We start from the raw sequence: 23,505 nt of genomic DNA on the forward strand, positions 1-23,505 counted from the left end.
CACTCTCAAAAAAGCAGAATTCCATCCATTTTTAACTCTTGGCATCACAAACAGACAAGGACACATCAGTTTGGGATGGAATTTATAATTCCAGCTGCACAAACCCAACAGCTGCAGCTGCTCTTACCTTGCTGGGCATTCCAGGCTTCCAAGAGCAGATTATTGGGATTTCAAGTTCATCAGTGCTGGGAATTGCCCAGCATTCCAGTCTGGGGTAAAACACCTCCTTATTTTAGTCTGATCCAGAGATCCCTGATGTCCTCACAAGGCTGAGGTCCCACGACAGATTCCTGCAGGTTTTGGGATCAGCTGTGGGCTACAAAAAGGATTCAAAAGGCTGATGCAGCTTCAAGAGTCTCTGTCCTACCCAAAGAGGTCACATAAAAAATTCAATTGCAAATTAAAGGATTAGTGGAGAGCAGGTCCATGAAGAGCTAGAAAATCCATGATCCAGGTGGATCTTCTCCATGAGGATGTTCAGGGTGGGGAAATTCCCAGGAAAAGCCATGAGGACCCCTGGAAGTGGCACTTCCCTGGGATGGTTCTGTTTCAGGAAGCTGCACAGGAAGAGGTGAAAGAAGAAAATAAATTTATAACCATGCATCAGAACAGGAATGTGATAATTTGGGTGGGAAGGGACCTTAAAGATCATCTCATTCCAATGGGCAGGGACACCTTCCACTGCCCAAGGTTGCTCCAGCCTGGCCTTGGACACTTCCAGGGATGGAGCAGCCACAACTTTTTTGGGGAAACCTGTGCCAGGGCCTCCCCACCCTCCCAAGGAAGAGCCCAGACTCATCACCTCCATTATCTTTTGACATAAACCTATTTAAAACATTTCTCCTAAATCTACTCCCAAATACCAAGCTTGGCTCCTCTGCTCAATTTTGGGTAAAAATCCCCAGTTTATGTGGTTTATGGGGGGGTTCTTTATTTGGGGACAGACCTAGGTTTGGGGGGGGATCCTCAGTTCTGGTGGGCTCCTTAAGCTGGGGGGTGGTTCCTCTATTTAGGGTATCCATCAATTTGGGGAGTTTTCAGTCTTGGGGGGGATCCTCCATTTAGGGGTCCTCAATTTGGGGGGCATTTCCCCAATTAGGGGGATTCCTCAATTTATGGGAAAGGATCCTCTGTTTCAGGGGCTTCTTAATTTTGGGGGTCCTCTCATTAGTGGAAGATACAATTGAAGGGGGTTCTCTTTTTGGGGCAACTCCCCTATTTGGTGGATCCTTAATTTCAAGAGACTCCTCACTTTGGGGATCAACTTGGGGATTTTAATCAGCTGTTTCCCTAAACCTAGGAAGGAATAACCACTGTACCATGTGGAAAAGGAGCAGGTTCCTCTTCTTCAGGTGCTGCCTGGTGTTCCCTGGAAGAGCTGGATGACATCGGGGCTCCTGGCCAGCTGCTGGGCCAGCCCTCCCGTGGCATCGGGAGCGTCGCGGAGCCCGGCCCGCAGCAGGACCCCCGCGGCCCCCGCGCGCTGCCCGGCGCTGGCCACGTGCAGGGCTGGGGACACAACAGCACCTGGGGTCACCTCCTGGCCCTGCCTCATCCTGCTTGGCAGGAAAACAGCATTCCCGTGGGAATCAATAGGTGGAGGGTGGAAAATGAGGTGTTTGCCACTGTGGGAGTGGTTTGGGTTTTTGGGTTGGGATAGAATCGCAGGATTCAGTTTGGGATCATTGAGTCTGATCTTGAAGGTGATCAGTTCCACCCTCCTGCCATGGGCAGGGACACCTCCCACTGTCCCAGGCTGCTCCAAGCCCAATGTCCAGCCTGGCCTTGGGCACTGCCAGGGATCCAGGGGCACCACAGCCGCTCTGGCAATTCCAGCCCAGCCCCTGCCCACCCTCACTGTTAAAAATCCTCCTTCCATCTAATCCAAAGGAGGCATCCTGATCCCTCTGGGTAATCCTGATGTGGTTGAGAAGCTTCCCAAGGACGCAGTGACCCAAACCCAGCCAAGGAGGAGCCACAGGAAAAAACATCCCAGGGTTGGATGAGCTCAGCAGAGCTCGGATTTAGTCACTGAGGGGGCGGAGGGAGAGATGGCACGGCTAAAACATGGCTGTAACCAAACCCCAGGGCTGGGGAATTTGCCAGTTTTGGCAATGGCTGAAACAAATTTGTCTTTTTTTTTAATTTTAGTTTTTTTGGTTTTTTGGGAGATGCTGATGCAAGAGCTGCCTGAGCCTTTCCCGCTGGGAATGCCGACTCTCCAGCATCGCTATAGCAACTCCATTTCCGTGCCAGCTCTCTGGTATTATTTGCTCATCAGCCATTTCCAGGCTGTTTGCTGAGGAATCAAGGCTGGAGAGCTCAATCCTTGTGTTTGTCCATCCAACCTGCTTCCAGCAGGATCATTCCGGCCAAATTTGATGGGGAAGAGGCAGCATTGGAGCTCCTCAGGTGAAAAATAAGCAGGAATTTCCCAATTTGGATCTCTGTCCTTCCCCCAAGGGAAAAGCCCCAGCAGAAATGCCAGAAAATTGAAAGCTAGGGAATGCAAAATGTCCAAAAAATCCCTGGGATGATCCCTCACACTGCTCCCAGAGCAAACGTATCCATGGATTTGGCATCTCTCTGCATGCTGAGGTTGGGATGTGCTTATGGAAGCTCTTGGTGTCACATAAAGCTTGGAAAAGCAGCTTGGAATTCTCACCAGAACGGCCCTTCCCATCCTTGGCCTGGAGATCAGCACCGAGGGACAGCAGGGTCTGGATGGTGTGTCCATGTCCTTCCTGCAGAAGGTGGAATTTGGGATCAGCTCTGTGCTTGGATCCATCCCTCACCTGGGACTGCACAGATCTGCCCTGTCCTGGTCAGGTCTGGGGGCACCAGGAGCTCCAGAGGATCTTGGAGCAGGTGGAAATCGGGCTCAGCTGCCTTCAGATCAGATCCATAAGGCAGCAATTGTTATCCCATGGGAATCCTGTCATCCCATGGGAATTGGCCAGAAGGTGCCACCAGGCAGCTTCCTAAAATCCCAGCATGGTTTGGAAAAAATCCTTAAAGATCATCCTTAAATTCCAACCCAGCCACAGGCAGGGACACCTCCCCTATCCCAGGCTGCTCCAATCCTTCCTTGGACACTCCAGGGATGCAGGGGCAGCCCCAGCTGCTCTGGCAGTTCCAGCCCAGCCAGGAATTCCTCATTGCCCAGATCCCATCCATGCCTGCCCTCTGGCACTGGGAGCCATTCCCTGGCTCCTGTCCCTGCAGGCCTTGTCCCCAGTCCCTCTGCAGCTCTCCTGGAGCCCCTTCAGGCCCTGGAATGTGCTGGAAGCTCTCCCTGGAGCCTTCCCTTCTCCAGGAGAACATTCCCAGCTCTCCCAGGCTGACATTGGATCCATCTCCTCCCCAAGACATTCATGGACCCAGGGGCTTCACTTGGAATCTCAGGAAACCATGAAGGGTCTCCCTTCCCTTCTCCTCTCTTTTCTCTCCCCATTTTCCATCCAAATCCCTGGGGATGGATTCTGAGTGTCCCAAATCCCAGAACCCCAGAGCGGTTTGGGTGGGAAGGGACCTCAAAGCTCATTCCAGGGACACCTCCCCTATCCCAGGGTTCTCCAGTCCTTCCTTGGACACTGCAGGGATGCAGGGGCAGCCCCAGCTGCTCTGGCAGTTCCAGCCCAGCCAGGAATTCCTCATTGCCCAGATCCCATCCATGCCTGCCCTCTGGCACTGGGAGCCATTCCCTGGCTCCTGTCTCTCCATCCCTTATCCCAGGTATCTCTCCTGGAGCCTTTAGGCCCTGGCAGGGGCTCTGAGGTCTCTCCAACGTTGAGTTTCAAATCCCTCCAATTCCCAGGGGATCTGGAGTTGATGTTTCCAAGGTTATTCCAGCTCCAGGAGCAGAACCTGTTGCTAATCTGGGCTGTTGCTCATCTGCCTCCCTCAGGCACTTGCATTTCCCAAAGGATTCCTCCAGGATTTGTGATTCCCTGGGAGAAGACCCAGCCAGCCACAATCCACTGTGTCCTCCCCCCTTCCTCTGCCAGGAGCCAATTTCAAATTCCACAGGGGAAAACCCAGCACAGCCCCCACCTCCTTCGACCCTGCACAGGCTTTTCCAGAAATAAATCCTTTCTCCCTAAATAACACGCCTGATTTTGGAATTACATCCTCAATGCCATGAAGTAGTCTTTGTCCTGCAGCCTGGGAATGGAAAGCTCTTATTTTTATCCCCCCCTCCCCTCTCTTTTTCCCTATTCCCATAGGATTACACAGCATATTCCCTGATCCCAGGGCTCCCATTTCCCTGCAAACCCAATTCCATGGCAAAGCCACTGAGCCAGGAACTGCTGCAGCTGCCACAGCCCTGGCAGCAAATTGAATTAAAAAAATAATTTGATTTTCATGTGTTTATAAATGCAAGAGAATAAGAAAAGAGGGAGATAAAAACACAACCCACCAGGCAAACAAGTGGTGCTGTAAATACAAAGTGACACCAAGCCTGGGGAGGGAAGGGAGAGAATCCCATCCAATCATTCCCAAATCAGCCAGGAGCTGGGATTTTCTCCAAGGCACATTATATTCCCCCCAGAGCCTTGCTGTTCAACGTACCCTTGGCAACCAGAAGGGCTTTGAACGTGGTTTCTGGGAGCAGGAGACCAGGAAAATGGGAGAAAGGGCTCCTTTGTGGCATGGCTGGATGGTGCCAGCATTCCCAGGGAGTGGCACGGATGGTTTTGTAGGAGCAGGGCACTGGGATGAGGTTTAATCCCCACTACAAGGCTCAGAGTGCTGTTAAAATCCTGGCTTTAACATCCCTGGATCTGAGCAGGGACATTCCCGTGCTGCCAGCTGGATCCCAGGAGGGATCCTGCTCAGCAGGGAAGTTTTGGGATCTGCTCTGCATTCCCAGATGTTTCTGTAGGATCAGGGCACTGGGATGAGGTTTTGTTCCCACTACAAGGCTCAGAGTGCTGTTAAAATCCTGGCTTTAACATCCCTGGATCTGAGCAGGGACATTCCCATGCTGCCAGCTGGATCCCAGATTCCCCTGGTAAGCAGGGAAGTTTTGGGCTCTGCTCTGCATTCCCAGGGAATGCTGCAGGACCCACAGCTCTGCTCCCCACATGGGCTGCGAGGAGGAGAAAGCTCCAATGGTTCTGGAATTCAAAACAACTCTGGTGTGAAGGACACTGATAAAATTCTGGGAGCTTCCCCCACCTTCCCAGCTCTCCTTTCCCACTTCTGGACATCTCCTATCCCTTCTCTGCAGGCAGCTGGACACTAACATGGAATTCCTGCAGTGGGAAGGACCTCAAAGCCCCTCCAGTGCCACCCCTGCCATGGCAGGGACACCTCCCACTGTCCCAGGCTGCTCCAGCCCCAGGGTCCAGCCTGGCCTGGGACACTGCAGGGATGCAGGGGCAGCCCCAGCTGCTCTGGCAGTTCCAGCCCAGCCAGGAATTCCTCATTGCCCAGATCCCATCCATGCCTGCCCTCTGGCACTGGGAGCCATTCCCTGGCTCCTGTCCCTGCAGGCCTTGTCCCCAGTCCCTCTGCAGCTCTCCTGGAGCCCCTCCAGGCCCTGGAATGTGCTGGAAGCTCTCCCTGGAGCCTTCTCCTCTCCAGGTGAGCACCCCCAGCTCTCCCAGCCTCCAGAGCAGAGGGGGTCCAGCTCCATGGATTTCTTTGGACTCTCCAGCAGCTCCAGGTGCTGCTGCTGTTGGTCCCAGGGCTGGGATCTGGTGCTCCAGATGGGATCTCACCAGAGCAGAGCAGGAGAATCCAACCCTCACCCCGCTGCCCACATTTTGTTTGATGCCTAGAAAACAGGGAATGGGACTGGTTGGGAATGGGACTGGTCAGGAGCAGATGGGCAGTGGCAGAGGATGAGCCAGGAAGGCAAATCCTCCATGGTGGCCAACACCTGATCCAGCCTGGTTAAGGTGCCTGGCACAGGCTTTTCCAGGGGAATTTGGGAGCAGGGACAAACCTTGGCTGCGTAGTGCAGGGCTGGCAGCTGCAGGGACGTCGCTCTGCCGTTGACATCCACGCCCAGCTCGGACACCAGGAACTGGATGGAGCCATCCTGGGCTGTCACAGCTGCCCTGTGCAGGGCCTGAGCACCCAGGGCATCCACAGCTGTGGGACAGGCCTGCAATTAAGGAAAATCATGGACATAACACAAAGTGCACCCATCCCAAATGAGATCGGCACCCTCTGGAGGCACTGGCACCACCAGGAAACATCCACGAGGTTTCTCACCTCTCCCACCCTCAGTGCCTGGAATGTGAGGTTAAAACCACAACAAACTTCCCAAACTTCCCAATCCAGAAAACAGGATTTCCTTTTCCTTAGGAAATCCAGGATCTGACCAACAGCTCTGGGAGAATGAGCCATGAGGGGGCCCCAGCCAGCTGGGATCAACCAGCAATCAATCAATCAATCATCAATAAATGATTGATTGCAGTGGTCCAGTTCCTGCTATGCACAATTGGCTCTAATGGCATTCCCTGGAGGAAATCAGGGATTTTTGGGAGCCAGCACAGGAGCAGGAGCTGCCAGGAGAGAGGGAGGGCAGGGAGGAGCTCTGGCTAATTCATGGATGGACATTTCCACGTTATCCACAGCCACTGGAGCCTCCATGCAGAGTCCTGGCATTCCAAGAGCTGCTTCTGGCTCTGCCACAGCTGCCCCTGGAGCACTGGGAATGTCCTGTCCCCTCCTGCCACTGCCTGGTGTCACCATCCCACTCCACCAGCTCTAGGGACACGTTTACCAGGAAAGCTGTGGCTGCCCCTGGGTCCCTGGAAGTGTCCAGGGCCAGGCTGGACAGGGCTTGGAATCCCCCTGGATAACGGAAGGTGTCCCTGCCTGTGGCAGGGGTGGAATGAGATGGTCTTTAAGGTCCTTCCAAGCCAAACCATTCCATGATTCCTGCCTCAGGAGCTGATTCCTGACAACTTCACTCAGCCAAATCCTTCTCATCTCCAGGGGGGATTTGCCTTTCTACTCAATTTCTCTCTTGACAATTTGGGAATTTGCTTCCTTACGCTCCAGTCACGAGGAAGACGTGGCTCACCTGTCCTGGCAGCCCTGGCTCAGCTCCTGGAGGAGGCAGTGAGGAATTCTGGCACCCACCTGGTGTTTCTCCAGGAGCAGCCGGGCGATGCCAACGTGCCCGTTCTGGAGAGCATCCATGAAGGGAGTGACCCCACAGCTGTCCCTGCTGTCAGGTTTGTACTGGCACCTGGAAGTGAGAGGAGAAAAAACCAGCACAGAGCTGTGGGCAGCTCCAAAATCCTTAGGGAGGGAGACACTCAGCAGCTGGGATTGAAAATGGAATATATAAAGCTCATCCACAGACCATGGATAAACCTGTCCTGGTGTTTTAGGGCCTGGGGAATGATTTGTGGGGTTTTTTTGGGGATCAGAGATCTGGTTCAGCTCATTTGGGCTCTACAGACTGTTGATAATCCCCTTCTTCCTGACCAGAGGGTTTCCAGAAGGGACAAGGAGTGCACTGGAAGCAGGGAATAACCAGATCCTCATGGAATGACATACAAAATCAGAGTCCACCAATCTCATTCAGGTTAAACTCCAGTGAAATGAGAAAACTGAATTAAAGCCTGGCTTAGGTCACAGAGCTGTTTATGCTGGGCCAAGCATGGACAGGTTGGGCTGAGCTGCCATTCCCAGGGAAAGCTGCTCCAGCTCTGGGAAGGGAGAACAGAGGAAGGGAACAGAGCTGCTTTAAAGCCACTTCCCAGCAATTTCCCAGGGAAATAAGGATAAACCCAGCCTAGGGAAGCTGCTTTGGTTGTTGTCACACTGGGAATGAATCAGCAGGGAAAACAAAGCCAGGGCTGAGTTACATAACTGGGATTTGTGTCACAACCAAGAGGGAGCCCATCCCCAGGGAATCCTTGTCTCTTTCCCAGCTGGGAAAAACCTGGAGCACGAGGAGCCAGCCTCGGGATGGAGGGCAGGGCAGCTGTGCTGTGCTTCCCCACTGGAACAGCACAAGCATCCTTTGTGTCCAAATCCTGGCAGGGAACGGGAGCTGGGGGAGGAAAAGCTGGAAAAGCTGGAAGGAGCCTGCTTACCGTTCCAGGAGCAGCTCCACAGCCTGGGAACAGCCGTGCATCGCTGGGAAAAGATAGGAAAAAACAGGAAAAACATGGATTTAGTGTGGGTTTGTGGCATTGTGCTCCTACACTGAGGCATGCTCGGGTTGCTGATCCTTTTGGCATGAGGGAAGGGGCTCCAAGGGGCTTTATTCCCATCAATTTTTTGGTGGGATTAAAAAAAAAAGGCTTCCCTTCCTCTGATCCTCTGATCCCATTGGGAAATGTGAGATAAAGCAGGGAAAAGGGATGGAATGGGCACTGCCTGGCTCCATCTGCCACAGAATTCAGCTGGAACAAAGAGGGTTTCTCCCAATTATTTGTTCATGCCCAAACTGGGATCTGGGAGAAGCAAAAGGAACACAGAGCAGGGAGCTGGGAAATGCTGGAAAACACTCCAAGCCCTCCTCAGCCACTCCCACCTCATCATCCTCACCCATCTCAGAGGGAAAACAACACCAGAGGGGGAGGATTTGAACCCGAGGCACTGAACTATTCAATTTTTTCTTGATTTTTTAAACATTTCACTTCACACAGCTTTGATCCAGCTTTTTTTTTTTTTCTTTTTCCCTGCAGGTCATTTTGCAAAACAAGTGGAACACATTCAAGAGAAAAATAATATCAAACCAAGGCTGGAGCTGCTCCATCAGGTGATGGAAAAAGGGCTCCTGGGAAATGTGTGCTCCCAGGAACAACTTTCAGCTGGAATCCCAGTGAGGGATTCCCAGATTTTGGCTCTTTGCTCCTGCTCCCTGCCTGTTAAATCCAAGTCATGGGAAGAAAAATCCCTCACAATTCCAACTTTTATCAAGAACAGAGACTCGGGACAGCTGGGATCCACTGCTATATTCCACATCCTCTAATTACCTCTTCCCAGCTTTCTTCCCTCGGGACAGAAGAAGCAACAAAGCTGAAGGAATCAAACCTTATTAATATAAAAAATAATTGCAGGAGGGAGAAAATGACCCTTCAGGAAGGCAGCTGGCCTGGTCACGGGTTAATGTGCTCAAATCCACACCCCTGGGATGGAAATCCATGGAAACCCATGGAAAAGACAGTTGGCTCTGACATGATTTCCCCCAGCAGCTCCAACACCATCTCCAGTCCTCACCCCTGCTCCTGCCTTAGGAACTGGGAATATCCCCTGGGATAAGTGTGGGGATATCAGGGAGCAGCAGTTTGGGATCAAATTGCACTGGGGGCACTGGGGGGTTAAGTCCTAATTCCCTAATTCCATAATTCCAGCCCTTCCCTACTCCCAGTCACTCCCACTCCAGCTGCTGCTCCACGGTCTGGCTGGATCAGGAAATTCCAGAAATCCACTCAAATTGTGGACTGGCAGCTCTGCCAAAGAAAACACAGGTGTAGACACCTCCAAGCAGCAGAATCCAGGAGCTGGATCCCAATTGTATTCCCATATCCCGAGGAAGGGAGATGACGTCAACCCAAGGCCAGAATTCCCCCCTTCCCACAGGATAATCCCAAATCCCAGAGCTCACCCTGCTCCTGACCATGTCCCAGCCCCTCAGCTCCCAGATCCCAACCCAACATCCACCTCCTGCTGGGAGAGGAGCTGCCAGCTCCATGGAAACAACACCCAGAACTGGGCAGGAATGGGAGAGCATAAAAAAAATCGGGATCAGCCACTTCAGGCAACCTGCTGTGATCCCACCAACAACTCATTCCCTGGTTTTTCATTCCCAGGTCAAGCACAAGGACTCAGTGGTGCCCAAGGGCTGGATTGTCACCGCTGATGAGCCAGGAGTGACAGAGCAAGGGCTGGAAAAGCCACGGGAGTGACAGCACAGCAGGGGCTCCTCCCAACACCTCGGGTTTTTCCAGGGAGCCAATCCCAATTAAATTCTTTGGGAAAGGAGTTTGGGTAGCCAGGGCTCATCTCTGCTGCTGAGACCTGGAATACACAGCCTCATTCCCACTCTGGATGTGGTCTGAGCCCTCTTGTGCTTCCCAACAATCCTGAGGATGGCTGGGATTCCTCACTCTGCCCATTCCCTTTAAATCTCCCCTAAAAGCAAGGAAAAGGGCAGGGAAAGGGAACTGGACATGGTGGGCTGCAACAACAGCTCCTGTGTGTTCCCAGCAGGGATTGTCCTTCCCCCTCACAGAAAGGCCCTCTGGAATTCTCACCATGGCATGAGAGCAAGGGGACTCCATAATTTGAAGTTTATTATTGGAATCAGGGAACCATTTTGGTTGGCAAAGTGGCTGAGCCCAACCATTCCCAGCACTGCCAAAGCCACCACTGCCCCATGTCCCCAGGTGCCACATCCACACGGATTTTAAATCCTTCCAGGAATGGGGACTCAACCCCTGCCCTGGGCAGCTCATCCCAATGCTTACAACCCTTTCCAGGAAGGAATTTTCCCAATATCCCACCTGAACCTCCCCAGGCCCAGCCTGAGGCTGTGATAAAGAAATCCATCCCCAGGCTGATCCCAGAAAGTTTCTCTGAGCAATTTTGCTGCTTTCAGGAATTTCAAATGCCAGGATGTGCTTGGAGCTGGGGAGCTTTTCACACCAGCAAGGAAAATCATATCCATACTCCAAGCCAAGGGAGCTCAGATCCATCTGGGCCAGGGAGAGATGAACTCGATCCATGGATCCCAAAAATTCCAAGAGGCCGGATTTCTGGATTTCCTGAGGGAAAAATTCCCATTTTTCTGGAAGCAGACATCAGCCTCTGCTTCTCCTGAGGGAAAACCTCATTCCTGCTTACCCCAACCCCCCAAACCAACCATAATATCCCCCAAATTCCTGATTTTTTTTCCCTTTTCCCTGCAGGCCCAGCTCCATGGCAGAGCAGGAGAGGCTGTGGCAGCTTCTGAGGCTGCTCCAGGAGGGAAACCTGGATGTGCTGTGGGATTTGTGGATTTCCTGAGGGAAAAATTCCCGTTTTTCTGGAAGAAGGCACCAGGCTCTGCTTCTCCTGAGGGAAAACCTCATTCCTGCTTATCCCAACCCCCAAACCAACCAGGATACCCCACAAAATCCTGATTTTTTTCCCCTTTCCCCTCAGGCCTGGCTCCATAGGGGAACAAGAGAGGCCATGGCAGCTCCTGAGGCTGGTCCAGGAGGGAAACCTGGATGTGCTATGGAATGATCTGAGGCTGGATGGGATTCCAGAGGTTTCCCTGGATCCACCCCTGCCGTACCTGCTGTGTGCAGAGGAGTTCTCCCCGTGGTGCTCTCCGTGTCCCAGCAGCTTGGGGACACATCCAGGAGGTAGTGGAGCACCTCAGGATGCCCTTCCCTGCTGGCAATGTGGAAGCAATTCCAGCCATCCTTGTTCCTCAACAACGGGTTGGCTCCGTGCTCCACCAGGGTTTTGATCACTTCCAAGTTTTTCCTGGTGCAAGCCATCATCAGGGGAGTCCTGGAAGAAGATCCAGGGAAATTAAATAACCTGGCACAACAAATCTGATTCAGGTGGGAGTATTCCAGCTCCTTTTCCATGCAGTCCCTCAGAACATTCTGTATTTTTAAGGCAAATGAGACTTTTCCCAAAGGCTAGGCTATGCCTTAGGAAGCACAGAGCTCCCTGTTGTTAATCCATGGGTGGAAGAGCACGGCCACACAAATCCAGGCTCATGGAATCTTGGCCTCAGCTCCAGGCTGGCACTGCCTCAATTCCAGCTCTGGAATGCTGCCTTTGGACTTGTGGCAGTTCAGCTCCAAAGGACCTTCCCAGGCTTTCATCTGGGAGCAGGGGAGAATCCTTGTTTTCTTCTTCCAGAAATCCCTATCCCTAAGGGAAGAGTGGAGCAGTAACTTACAGCTTTTAGGAGAAACGGGGGGAAAGCAGGGCTAGGGCTGGAATTTCTCCCAAAAATCCAACTGGATCCACAGTGTGGGCAGCAGGGGAAGAGAATTCTGCCTTCTCTGCTCCACTCAGGGGATCCCACATGGAGTACAGCTCAGGGATTCCAATACAAGGACCTGGAGCTGCTGGAGCAAACCCAGAGGAATCCATGGAGCTGCTCCAGGGCTGGAGCCAGGCTGGGAGAGCTGGGGGTGCTCACCTGGAGAGGAGAAGGATCCAGGGAGAGCTTCCAGCACATTCCAGGGCCTGAAGGGGCTCCGGGAGAGCTGCAGAGGGACTGGAGACAAGGCCTGCAGGGACAGGAGCCAGGGAATGGCTCCCAGTGCCAGAGGGCAGGCATGGATGGGATCTGGGCAATGAGGAATTCCTGCCTGGGCTGGAACTGCCAGAGCAGCTGGGGCTGCCCCTGCATCCCTGCAGTGTCCCAGGCCAGGCTGGACACTGGGGCTGGAGCAGCCTGGGACAATGGGAGGTGTCCCAGATGGCCCTGGATGATTCTTAAGCTCCTTCCCATCCATTCCACGATCCCAAACACCGCCTCCAGCAGCCACATTCCCACCTTCCCCACCCAATCCCAAATCCCAGCACCTACCAGTCAGCCTTTTTCAAGCAGTCCACACTCGCCCCTCTCTCCAGGAGGAAGGACACACATTCCCGGTGTCCCATGGAAGCAGCCTCATGGAGGGGTCTCTTGTAGTCCGCATTGGCCACCTCCATGTCCATCCCGATCTCCTGGACCAGGAATTCCAGCACATCCTGGTGCCCCGAGCGAGCTGCGTGGTGCAGCAGGGAATCTCCCAAACGTCCCCAGCGCCAGCTGGGAGCCTCTGGAACCTCACCTGGCCTCAGCTCATCCCGGAGGAGAGCCAGGTTTCCCTCCTGGACCAGCCGCAGGAGCCGCCGCAGCCTCTCCTGCTCTGCCATGGAGCCAGGCCTGAGGGGAAAAGAGCCAAAAACTCAGGATTTTGGGGGATATCCCGGTTGGTTTGGGGCATTGGGATAAGCAGGAATGAGGTTTTCCCTCAGGAGAAGAAGAGCCTGGTGCCTTCTTCCAGAAATATGGGAATTTTTCCCTCAGGAAATCCACAAATCCTTAGGTTTTCCCTCAGGACAAGCAAGGCCTGGTGCCTTCTTCCAGAAAAATGCAAATTTTTCCCTCAGGAAGTCCACAAATCCCACAGCACATCCACGTTTCCCTCCTGGGCCAGCCTCAGGAGCTGCCACAGCCTCTCCTGCTCTGCCATGGAGCCCGGTCTGAGAGGAAAGAGGTAAAAACTCAGGATTTTGGGGGATATCCTGGTTGGTTTGGGGCATTGGGATAAGCAGAAATGAGGTTTTCTCTCAGAAGAAGCAGAGCTGGCTGTCTACTTCCAGAAAAATGGGAATTTTTCCCTCAGGAACTCCACAAATCCTTAGGTTTTCCCTCAGGAGAAGCAAGGCCTGGTGCCTTCCTCCAGAAAAATGCAAATTTTTCCCTCAGAAAATCCACAAATCCCTCAGCACATCCAGGTTTCCCTCCTGGGCCAGCCTCAGGAGCCGCCACAGCCTCTCCTGCTCTGCCATGGAGCTGGGTCTGAGGGGAAAAGGGCCAAAAAACCAGGATTTGGGGGGATATTGTGGTTGGTTTGGGGTATTGGGATAAGCAGAAATGAGGTTTTTATTCTCAGGAGAAGCAAGGCCTGGCGCCTTCTTCCAGAAAAATGGGAATTTTTCCCTCAGGAAATCCACAAACCGGCCTCTCCCTCAGGATAATTAAAAATTGCACTTCAGAAAACCAGGATCTGGCCTCTCCTTCAGGAAAAGCAGGAATTTTCCTCTCCCTCTGAAATTCAGGAAGCAGTCACCCCTCAGTAAAAGCAAAAATTCTACTTTTCCTTGGGAAAATTAGAATCTGGTCTCTCCCTTCAGAAAACAGGATTTTCTTTTGCTTAGGAAATCCAGGATCTGACCTTTCCCCTAGGAAAAACAGAAATTCAGTTTCCCTCTGGAAAGTCAGAAATCAGCCTTTCCCTCAGGAAAATAGGAAAGCAGCCTCTTCTTTAGGCAAGAAGAAATTCCTTTTCTTCCTTGGGAAAAACAGAAACAAGAGCCTCCCTCAGCAAATCCTGAAATTCCCTTTTTTCTCAGGGAAAGCCAGGCAATTTCTTTTTACTCAGGAAAACCAGGATTCCCCCCCGAAATTCCCTCTTCCTTTAAGAAAACTAGGAACTTCCCTTTCCCTTGAGAAAACAAGGAATTAGCAACTCCATACGGAAAAAGAGAATTTTGCTTTTTCATATGGAAAACCAGGAATGGGTTTCTCCCTCAGGAAAACCAGGAATTTCCATTTCCCCTCTGGAAAATTAGAAACCAGCCTCTCCCTCTGGTAACACAGAAATTCCCATTCCCTCTGGAAAAACTCGAAAATTCCTTATCCTCTTAGAAAAGCCAGAAACCAGCTGGAAATACATAAATTTTCTTTTTCACTCAGGAAAACGAATAATTTCCTTTTCCCTGCGGACAGCCAGACACCAACCCCTTCCCCAGGAAAACCAGCAATTCCCTTTTCCCTCCCAAACGAACGGGAAATTCGCTTCTTCCTCAGGGAAAAAAAAAAAAATCCTTTTTTCCTCAGGAAAAAAACAGAAATTCCTGTTCCCTTCGGGGCTCCCGGGAAGGGGCCGCTCTTGCAGGCCGGAATCCCTCCCCTATTTCCTCCCCAGCTCATCCCAGGCCGCGCAATTCCCGCGGGAAAATTCCCGGTTTTCCAACCCACCCGCGCGCCGCGAAGCCCTCGTGACGTCACACGCTGAGAGACGAACGTCACCGCAAGGGGAGACGTAAATAAACCCCGCCCAACCCGGAAGTGCTGCTCCATTGGACAGTGCTGGACGCTGATCCGGCTTCTGATTGGACAGCGGGGAGGAGGCGGGGCCAGTGGAGCGCGCGGGGCCGTGAGCGCCGGGAGCGGGTGAGGCCGGGGGAGGAGGGTGCGACCATTTCTGGGCAACGTGGGGGGGGGCAGGGAAGGGGTTTCCTTGGAAATAAGGTTTCTTTGGGAATGCGGAGCCCTTGGGAATGAGGGAATCCTTGGAATGGAGGGATTGGCACTGAGGGGACCCTTGGCAAAGGCGGGAGATTGATATTCAAAGGGCTTTTGGCACTGCGGCGGACCTTTTTCTTTGAGGGGAGCTTGGGAATGGAGGCTCCTTTGGCATTGGGGGCGCCATTGGAAATGGGGGAATCCTTGGAATTGAGGGTTTGGGAGTGAGGGCGACCTTGGAAATGAGGGGGAACTTGGTGTTGAAGGGTTTTTGGCACTGCGGAGGTGCTTGGACATTGAGGGGACCTTGGGAATGGGGGCTCCTTCGGCGTGAGGGGACCCTTGGAAAAGGGGAAATCCTTGGAATTGAGGGATTGGGAATGAGGGGAAACAGGATGGGGGAGTGAACAGGGGGGGCTCTGGGCTGAGAAGGGATTAAAAGGGAATTCCTTGGGAATGAGGGAATCCTTGGAATTGGGGGGTTGGCACTGAGGGCACCCTTGGCACTGAGGGTGCCTTGGGAATGGGGGAATCCTTGGGATTTGAGGGAACCCTTGGGAATAGGGGAACCCTTGGGAACTGAGGGGACCCTTGGGAATGGGGGAACCCTTGGGAACTGAGGGTTTGCCAAGGGGGTAATTCTTGGTAACGGGGTGGGGGAGTGAACAGGGGACTCCTGGCTGAGAAAGGGTTAAAAGGGAATTCCTTGGGAATGAGGGAATCCTTGGAATTGGGGGGTTGGCACGGAGCCTTTGGGAATAGGGGGGCTTGGAAATGAGGGGACCCTCTGGACGAGGTCGGTGGGAAAGGGGTTTGGAAAGGACGTGCTGGGGGGAAAACAGGGAGCAGCTCCAAATTCCAAATATTTCTCATCCCTCTGGAGCTTCCCCCTCCACCCTCTGATCCTTTGACTTCCCAGCTGGAATTTTGTCCTCTCCTGGCTGACATTGGAAGCCACGGGGGAAATTGGGAAAAAACAGGGCTGCAGGTGAAGCCTGAGAAATTCCATTTTTAAGTAGAATCCTGGGATGATTTCAGTTGGAAAAGATCATCAAATCAAGCCCCAAATTCCCTCTGCACATTCCTAAAAGCCTCAGGAGTCTCTTGGCTTGTTTTTTTTTCCCTTTTATTTGCCTCATTTCCCGTACTTTGAGGAAATTGGGATGTTGGGAACGAGCCTCCCCAGGGAGCTGAGTGGTTTTAACTCTGCTGAGCTGAAAAGGAGGGAGCAGCACGTCCATAAAATCATCCAGGTTGGGAAAAACCCCCTAAAATGATCCCAAGGAATAACCAGGCTGATCCTTGCATCCTGCCCTGAAAGGAAAACAGAGCATTTCTGGGGCTGCTGCAGGCGTGTTAGAGAGAAATAAATAAATTAAAGGAAGCAAAAGTGAAACTGCTGCAGCTGGCAGGAGGGAGCTCCTCCTGTGGCAGCCATTCCTGCTGGCTTTGGGTTCTTTGGGGGAAAAATTGCATTTTGGGGGGCTTTGTTGGTGGCCAGGAGAGAGGAGTTTGTGCCTGTGCCAGGTAAGGTTTGGTGATTTTAGGGGAGAAATTCCCAGGAGGATTTTTGTAACTGCAGATGGGGTAAATTTCCTGGGCTAAGGAAGGATCCCAGCTTGGAAAGGCCCAGTTTGGGTGGCTGAATGTCGGATCTGGGGCGTGAGGAACAAGGCTGGCTCTCTCAAATTATTAACAGTTTAATAAGGGATAAAAGGATTCCATAAATTCCCTGACAAAGACTTTTCTTAACCAATTTCCTCCTTGGGAAAGTGAGCTTGTCATTTCATTTCATTCCAATTAATTTCATTTCATTTCTAAAATTTTATTTTTATTTTACCATTTAATTTTGGGGGTTTTATTTTTATTTTATTTCTTCTACATATATCTAGTGCAAATTGCCAAAAGCACACCATTAGCTTAAAATAATTTTCTTCTGTGTATTTTATTACATTGGTTAAAGGCATATTTATGAGGCTTATATATATTTCAATATTATATTATTATATATTATTTATATTATATAAATAATATATAGTATTATAGTATAATATATTATATATTTTATTTATATATTTTATGTATATATTTGTGAGTTTATATGTTATGGCAATTCATTTTCTTGGTTTTGACCTTTGACTTGTCTGCATGTTATTTTATTTTATATATTTTATTTTTTCTTGAGGTTCTGTTTTATTGTTTTGACACTTCTTGATAACTGCAGAGTTAGTAGTGATTTTTTTCTTGGTGTCCTGGTTCTTGTTATTGATGTATTATCATTTAGATAAGACAGTCCACAAATATATTCAATTTACATAGTTGTTTTATGCTTTTATCTGAGTTAGTTAGGTAAACAAAAGCATTCAATCTAATTTTATTTAAATTTAAATTAAATTTAATTAAATTTTAATTAAATTTAATGACATCGTTTCTATTCTAATATTATGTGAAGACCTAAGGTATAATATATTTATTTTATTACTATTTATATGAGCTAAATAGTGTATATAAAAGCTGACAGATTATATTCTATTTTAAAAGTAGTTAAAAGGGATTATAAATTGCATTATATTAAAACTGTTGGGATTAACAATAACTTGTAAAAGCCAATGGATAACTATGAAAGACAATGACTATATTATAATGTTACTAGATTATAGATATTATGTATTATATAATTTATGTATATCAAATATTATATCATTTGTTATATTATTTTTATAATTTAATATATTAATTATCTAAAATTATATATTGCACAATTAAATATATTGTTATAATTATATATATAGTGCAATTCATATATTCATCAATATTAATATTCATATATTCATATAATCAATATATTCATAGTCATATATTATCAATCTTATGTTGTATTAATATATTGATAATACAGTATAATTATTTTAATGCAATAATAACATAACACTATCATACAAATATAAATAACATAATTTTAATGTAATACAAGAATATTTATTACAAATAAATAATGAAATATTATATGATTATAGGATTATATATAATATATTATACTAATATAGTAATGTTATATTTGTAGTATAATAATTATATAATAATTATAGTTACAATATTATAATTATAGAATAATTCTAGAATTATAGAATAATTATAGAAGTATAGAATAATTATAGAATAGATTATATTCTAGACAGAATAGAATAGAATATAATAGATTCTAGAATAATTCTATTTATACTGTGATTTATTATATTATACTATATTATATTATATTATATTATACTATAATATATTATATGCTATTCTATTATTATATTATATTATACTATACTATATTATATTATGCTATACTATACTATATCATATTATACTATACTATTATATTCTATTATTATATTATATTATATTATTATTATATTATATTATAATATTATTATAATATTATTATATTATATTATACTATATTATATTATATTATATTATTATATTAAATTATACTATATTCTATTCTATTATTATATTATATTACACTATACTATATTATATTATATTATGCTATACTATACTATATTATATTATACTATACTATTATATTCTATTATTATATTATATTATTATAATATTATTATAATATTATTATAATATTATATTATATTATACTATATTCTATTATATTATATTATTATATTATATTATACTATATTCTATTCTATTATTATATTATACTATACTATATTATATTATGCTATACTATACTATATTATATTATACTATACTATTATATTATATTATTATATTATATTATTATATTATATTATTATATTATTATAATATTATTATATTATATTATATTATACTATATTATATCATATTATAATATTATATTATACTATATTCTATTCTATTATTATATTATACTATACTATATTCTATTATTATATTCTATTATTCAATTATATTATATTATATTATAATACTATTATAATATTATATTATATTATACTATATTATATTATATTATTATATTATATTATACTATATTCTATTCTATTATTATATTATACTATACTATATTATATTATGCTATACTATACTATATTATATTATACTATACTATTATATTATTATATTATATTATAATATTATTATAATATTATTATATTATATTATACTATATTGTATTATATTATAATATTATATTATACTATATTCTATTCTATTATTATATTATACTGTACTATATTCTATTATTATATTCTATTATTATATTATATTATATTATAATATTATTATAATATTATTATATTATATTATATTACTATGTTATACTATATTATATTATATTATCTATATTGTCATTTATAACAAGGAGCAGCCCCAGCTTCTTTAGGAATTCCAGGCCTGGATGGAATTCCAAACTAACTCTTACCCTAAATACCCGAATGAAACCTCTGAGGTTTATTTAGCTCCGGTGTCCCTGCACAGAGCCTCGCTGATTCCCTGGGGCCTCTCACAGTTCCAGGGGGACTGACCTCTGGTTTCCCTGTGCTCTGGGTTCCCGCAGGGATGCGGCGCTGCCGGAGGCGGCAGCTCTCAGCCCCCGAGTGCGCGGCCCTGGCCCGGAGCCCCGAGGGCTCGGCCCCCCTGAGGCACCCCCTGGGCCTGCCCAGAGGAGGAGGAGCAGCACACCGGGGCCTTCATCCCATCCACGGCACACGGAGACACCCCAGAGGTACTGCTGGCAGCGCTGGGCTGTGCTCCCACAGCTGGGAATAACGTTCCCCTGGAGAGGGGAAGGATCCAGGGAGAGCTTCCAGTACATTCCAGGGCCTGGAGGGGCTCCAGGAGAGCTGCAGAGGGACTGGGGACAAGGCCTGCAGGGACAGGAGCCAGGGAATGGCTCCCAGTGCCAGAGGGCAGGCATGGATGGGATCTGGGCAATGAGGAATTCCTGCCTGGGCTGGAACTGCCAGAGCAGTTGGGGCTGCCCCTGCATCCCTGGCAGTGAACATTCCCTGCCCAGCTGGGACGTGCCACCAAAATCCCAAATTCTTGCTCATTCCCTGATTTCCATGGAATTTACTCCCACCTCTCCCCTTTGTGCAGCACGAGGCCAGCAGAGGAAAATCTCAGATTTCTTTGGGATCCTGAAGGCCCCACAAGTGGGAACTGCTGGGATGCCGAGCCGTGGGATCAAGGAAGAGCCACTGGATCCCTTTTCCCCTGGACCTCCTGATTCCTTCAGCAGCCCCTCCCTTTCCCTGCATTCCCAGGACTTGGTGCCACCTCCCAGGGGACATTCCAGGAAAAGAGGAATTCCCAGCCCAGAGCAGGATCTCTGGGAGGAACCTGAGGAGAAGATCCCAGTGCTCAGTGGGATCAAGCAGGAATGGGAAGAGCTGGAGGTGGAACCCCTTCCCGATTCCCACTACGGGCTCCTGGGCACTCGGAGCTGGCAAGTTCCTCAGGGATCCATGGATGATCTTCCTCCTGAAATCCTCAGGAATATTTTTGCTTTCCTGCCAGTGCTGGATCTGTACCAGAACGTGAGCCTGGTGTGTCGCTGCTGGAGGGAGATAATCCGGGATCCACGGGTAAGGACCACTCTGGGATCATCCCATGGCATCATCCATGCCTCCCTTTGTTCCTGTAAATCCCATCCTTCTTCCCAAAATCCAGGAATTTTTAGGTCTCCTGCCCTTTTTCTTTGGTCTTCTGGACCAAAAGATCCAAGATCCACAGGTAAGGAACACTCTGAAATAATCCCATGGGATCATCCATGCCTCCCTTTGTTCCTGTAAATCCCATCATTCTTCCCCAAATCCATGAATTTTTAGATTCCCTGCCTTTTTTTGGACCAAAAGTTGCTGCCCTATATCCAAAATCTGAGATCCACAGGTAAAGGATGCTGTGGGATTATCCCATGGGATCATCCATGCCTCCCTTTGTTCCTGTAAATCCCATCATTCTTCCCCAAATCCATGAATTTTTAGATTCCCTGCCATTTTTTTGGACCAAAAGTTGCTGCCCTGTATCCAAAATCTGAGATCCACAGGTAAAGAGTGCTGTGGGATTATCCCATGGGATCATCCATGCCTCTCTTTGCTCCTGTAAATCCCATCATTCTTCCCCAAATCCCTGAATTTTTAGATTCCCTGCCTTTTTTTTTTTTTTTTTTTTTTTTTTTTGTCTTCTGGACCAAAAGTTGCAGCCCTTTATCCAAAATCCATGTTGGAACAACATTTCTTCCCATCCATGGAAAAAAAAAAACCTGGAATATTCCATAAACACAGTTTTCCCTGCAGCCTTTTATCCTGGCAGGAATTATCCAGGGAATTCCTGCAGTGTCCCCAAGCCTCTGGGTGTGCCTCTTGTCCCCAAATGGATTTGGAGGAAAACCCTGGAGCTCTGTTCTGATGGGTTTTGGTTCATCTGGAATCAAGGCAAACTGGAAGGAATGATCCCTGAATCCCACAGAAAGTGGCTTGGGAACAGGCAGCACCTCTCCAGTCACTCACCATCCCCAAAAATCCAGCACTATTTGCAGGCTTGGAGTATTTCCACCTTTCTTTTCTTTTTTTTTTTTTCCCTTTCCTTTTTCCCTCCCCCTTTTTTCTCTCTTTTTCTCCCCCTCTCTTTTTCCCCCCTCCCTCTTTATTCCCTCTCCCTTTTTCTTCCTTTTTTCCCTTTTTCCTCTTTTTTCCCCTCCTTTTTCCCATCCCTTTTTTCTCTCTTCCCCCCATTTTTTCCTCTCCCCTTTTTCTTCCTTGTTTCCCTTTTTCCTCCTTGTTTCCCTTTTTCCTCCTTGTTTCCCCTTTTCCTCCTTGTTTCCCCTTTTCCTCTCCTTTTCCCCCTTTTCCTCTCTTTTTTCCCTTTTTCCTCTCTTTTTTCCCTTTTTCCTCTTTTCCCTTTTTCCTCTCTCTTTTCCCTTTTTCCTCTCTCTTTCCCCTTTTCCTCTCTCTTTCCCCTTTTCCTCTCTCTTTCCCCTTTTCCTCTCTCTTTCCCCTTTTCCTCCTTTTTCCCCTTTTTCCTTTCTCTTTCCCTTTTTCCTCTCTCTTTTCCCTTTTTCCTCTCTCTTTTCCCTTTTTCCTCTCTCTTTTCCCTTTTTCCTCTCTTCCCTTGTTCCTCTCTCTTTTCCCCCTCTCTCTCTCTCTCTTTTTCCCCCTCTCTCTCTCTCTCTTTTTCCCCCTTTCTCTCTCTCTCTTTTTCCCCCCTTTCTCTCTCTCTCTTTTTCCCCCTCTCTCTCTCTCTTTTCCCCCTCTCTCTCTCTTTTCCCCCTCTCTCTCTCTCTCTTTTTCCCCCCTCTCTCTTTTCCCCCTCTCTCTCTCTCTTTTTTTTCCCCTCTCTCTCTCTTCCCCCCCCCTCTTTTCCCCCTCTCTCTCTCTTTTCCCCCCTCTCTCTCTCTTCCCCCCCCTCTTTTCCCCCCCCCCTCTCTTTTTTCCCCCCTCTCTCTCTCTTTTTCCCCCTCTCTTTCTCCCCTTTCCTTCCCCACCTCCCTTTCCCACCCAGCTCCTTTTTGCCCCCATGACTTTCAGAGCCCCCTGACTCCTCCCTTTCCCCCTGGGATGCCCCTTTGGAAGGCCATGAGGTGAAACTGCTGCTCTGTGCTCCCCATTCCAGTTTATCCCCTGGAAGAAGCTCCACCACCAGTACCTGCAGAGGGAGGGCTCAGCCCTGCAGAGGGTGGAGCAGATCCTGCAGCAGTTCTCCATAACCAAGGAGCAGCAGGGATGTGTGCTGGGGCTGGCCAGGTGAGTCCAGTCTGCACCTGCAGGTCCTCACATCCTCCTGCCTTTGGGATTTCCTCCTTTGGATCCTGGGAATTGCCAGGTTTGTCTTCTAAAAACAGCTGGGAGATGTGCAGGAAAATGGGGAGGGAAAAGTGATTTTGATAGGAAAAACCACTAAAAAGAGGTACAAAACTTTCCTTTTCTCTTCCTTATGCTGTTTGGACACAAGATCCTGGAATCATGGAATCCTTTAGGTTGGGGAAGGCCTCTAGGACAATCCAAGCATTCCCAGCACTGCCAAGGCCACCCATGTCCCCAAGTGCCACATCCACAGGTGCTGGAACCTGAAATGCCAAGAACTCTCAGAATTTGGGGCTGTAAGCCAAAGCTTAGAATTAAACACAAGATTTGATCTGACACCTTAGAAAAAACTTCCAAACTTAAGTGCTAAAAGTGAGAATGTGGATTTATAGTTTAGAGCAGAGACACATTAAACTGAGTAAAGTTTTAGAGTTTAAGATATAGAAAAAATAAAGTAGCTACAAAAGGAAACAAAAAAAAATAGAATACAATACTGTAAGTTTATTTGTCAAAAGATGATTAGCTAAAAATCTTGCACTATAACATAAGTCCATAAGATGAAATATTTAAGGATTGGGTCAAAAACATAAATATCCTTGTTAGCAGTGTTTTATTAGTCAATAACTCCTTAAAAACTCTTAATAACTAAGTGTCTTGGGACCTTCTAAACCATACTGAACAATGTGAGCTGAACTCACCCTTCCTACCTACACAGAAAATAAGAGAAATAAACTGCAGCATCAAAAGGAACTCCAAAAT

General features: G+C 47.6%; 2 protein-coding genes across 10 annotated transcripts in view; one reads left to right on the forward strand and one right to left on the reverse strand.

The window, feature by feature from the left end:
- Positions 1 to 69: 69 nt before the first annotated feature.
- On the reverse strand, positions 70 to 14,747 carry ANKRD16 (ankyrin repeat domain 16). 5 transcript variants are annotated; one of them, XM_059847599.1, is made up of 9 exons: positions 14,684 to 14,747; positions 12,521 to 12,862; positions 11,261 to 11,481; positions 8,067 to 8,109; positions 7,102 to 7,210; positions 5,954 to 6,115; positions 2,666 to 2,744; positions 1,320 to 1,369; positions 70 to 557 (listed from the first exon to the last, which is right to left on the reverse strand). In XM_059847599.1, the coding sequence occupies exons 2-9, from the start codon at positions 12,850 to 12,852 to the stop codon at positions 435 to 437; spliced, it is 1,119 nt and encodes a 372-aa protein (XP_059703582.1). In that variant the 5' UTR covers positions 12,853 to 12,862; positions 14,684 to 14,747; the 3' UTR covers positions 70 to 434. The 5 variants fall into 5 exon arrangements, with proteins under 5 accessions (XP_059703582.1, XP_059703584.1, XP_059703583.1 ...); XM_059847600.1 differs by having other exon boundaries at positions 419 to 557; positions 1,320 to 1,509; XM_059847601.1 differs by lacking the exon at positions 1,320 to 1,369.
- Positions 14,748 to 14,834: 87 nt separating this feature from the next.
- Positions 14,835 to 23,505, forward strand: part of FBH1 (F-box DNA helicase 1) — a 41,905-nt gene continuing 33,234 nt past the window's right edge. Inside the window, exons 1-4 of one of the 5 annotated variants that reach the window (XM_059847607.1) lie at positions 14,835 to 14,878; positions 19,500 to 19,667; positions 20,042 to 20,529; positions 22,556 to 22,686. In XM_059847607.1, the coding sequence (XP_059703590.1) occupies positions 19,502 to 19,667; positions 20,042 to 20,529; positions 22,556 to 22,686 (785 nt within the window). In that variant the 5' untranslated portion in view covers positions 14,835 to 14,878; positions 19,500 to 19,501. Of the gene's footprint in view, positions 14,879 to 15,449; positions 16,478 to 19,274; positions 19,668 to 20,041; positions 20,530 to 22,555; positions 22,687 to 23,505 lie in introns of those variants that run through there. The other 4 variants (XR_009486655.1, XM_059847606.1, XM_059847604.1 and 1 more) reach the window with 4 other exon arrangements.

Source organism: Haemorhous mexicanus, chromosome 5 (genome assembly GCF_027477595.1).
Source record: "Haemorhous mexicanus isolate bHaeMex1 chromosome 5, bHaeMex1.pri, whole genome shotgun sequence".
Lineage (NCBI taxonomy): Eukaryota > Metazoa > Chordata > Aves > Passeriformes > Fringillidae > Haemorhous > Haemorhous mexicanus.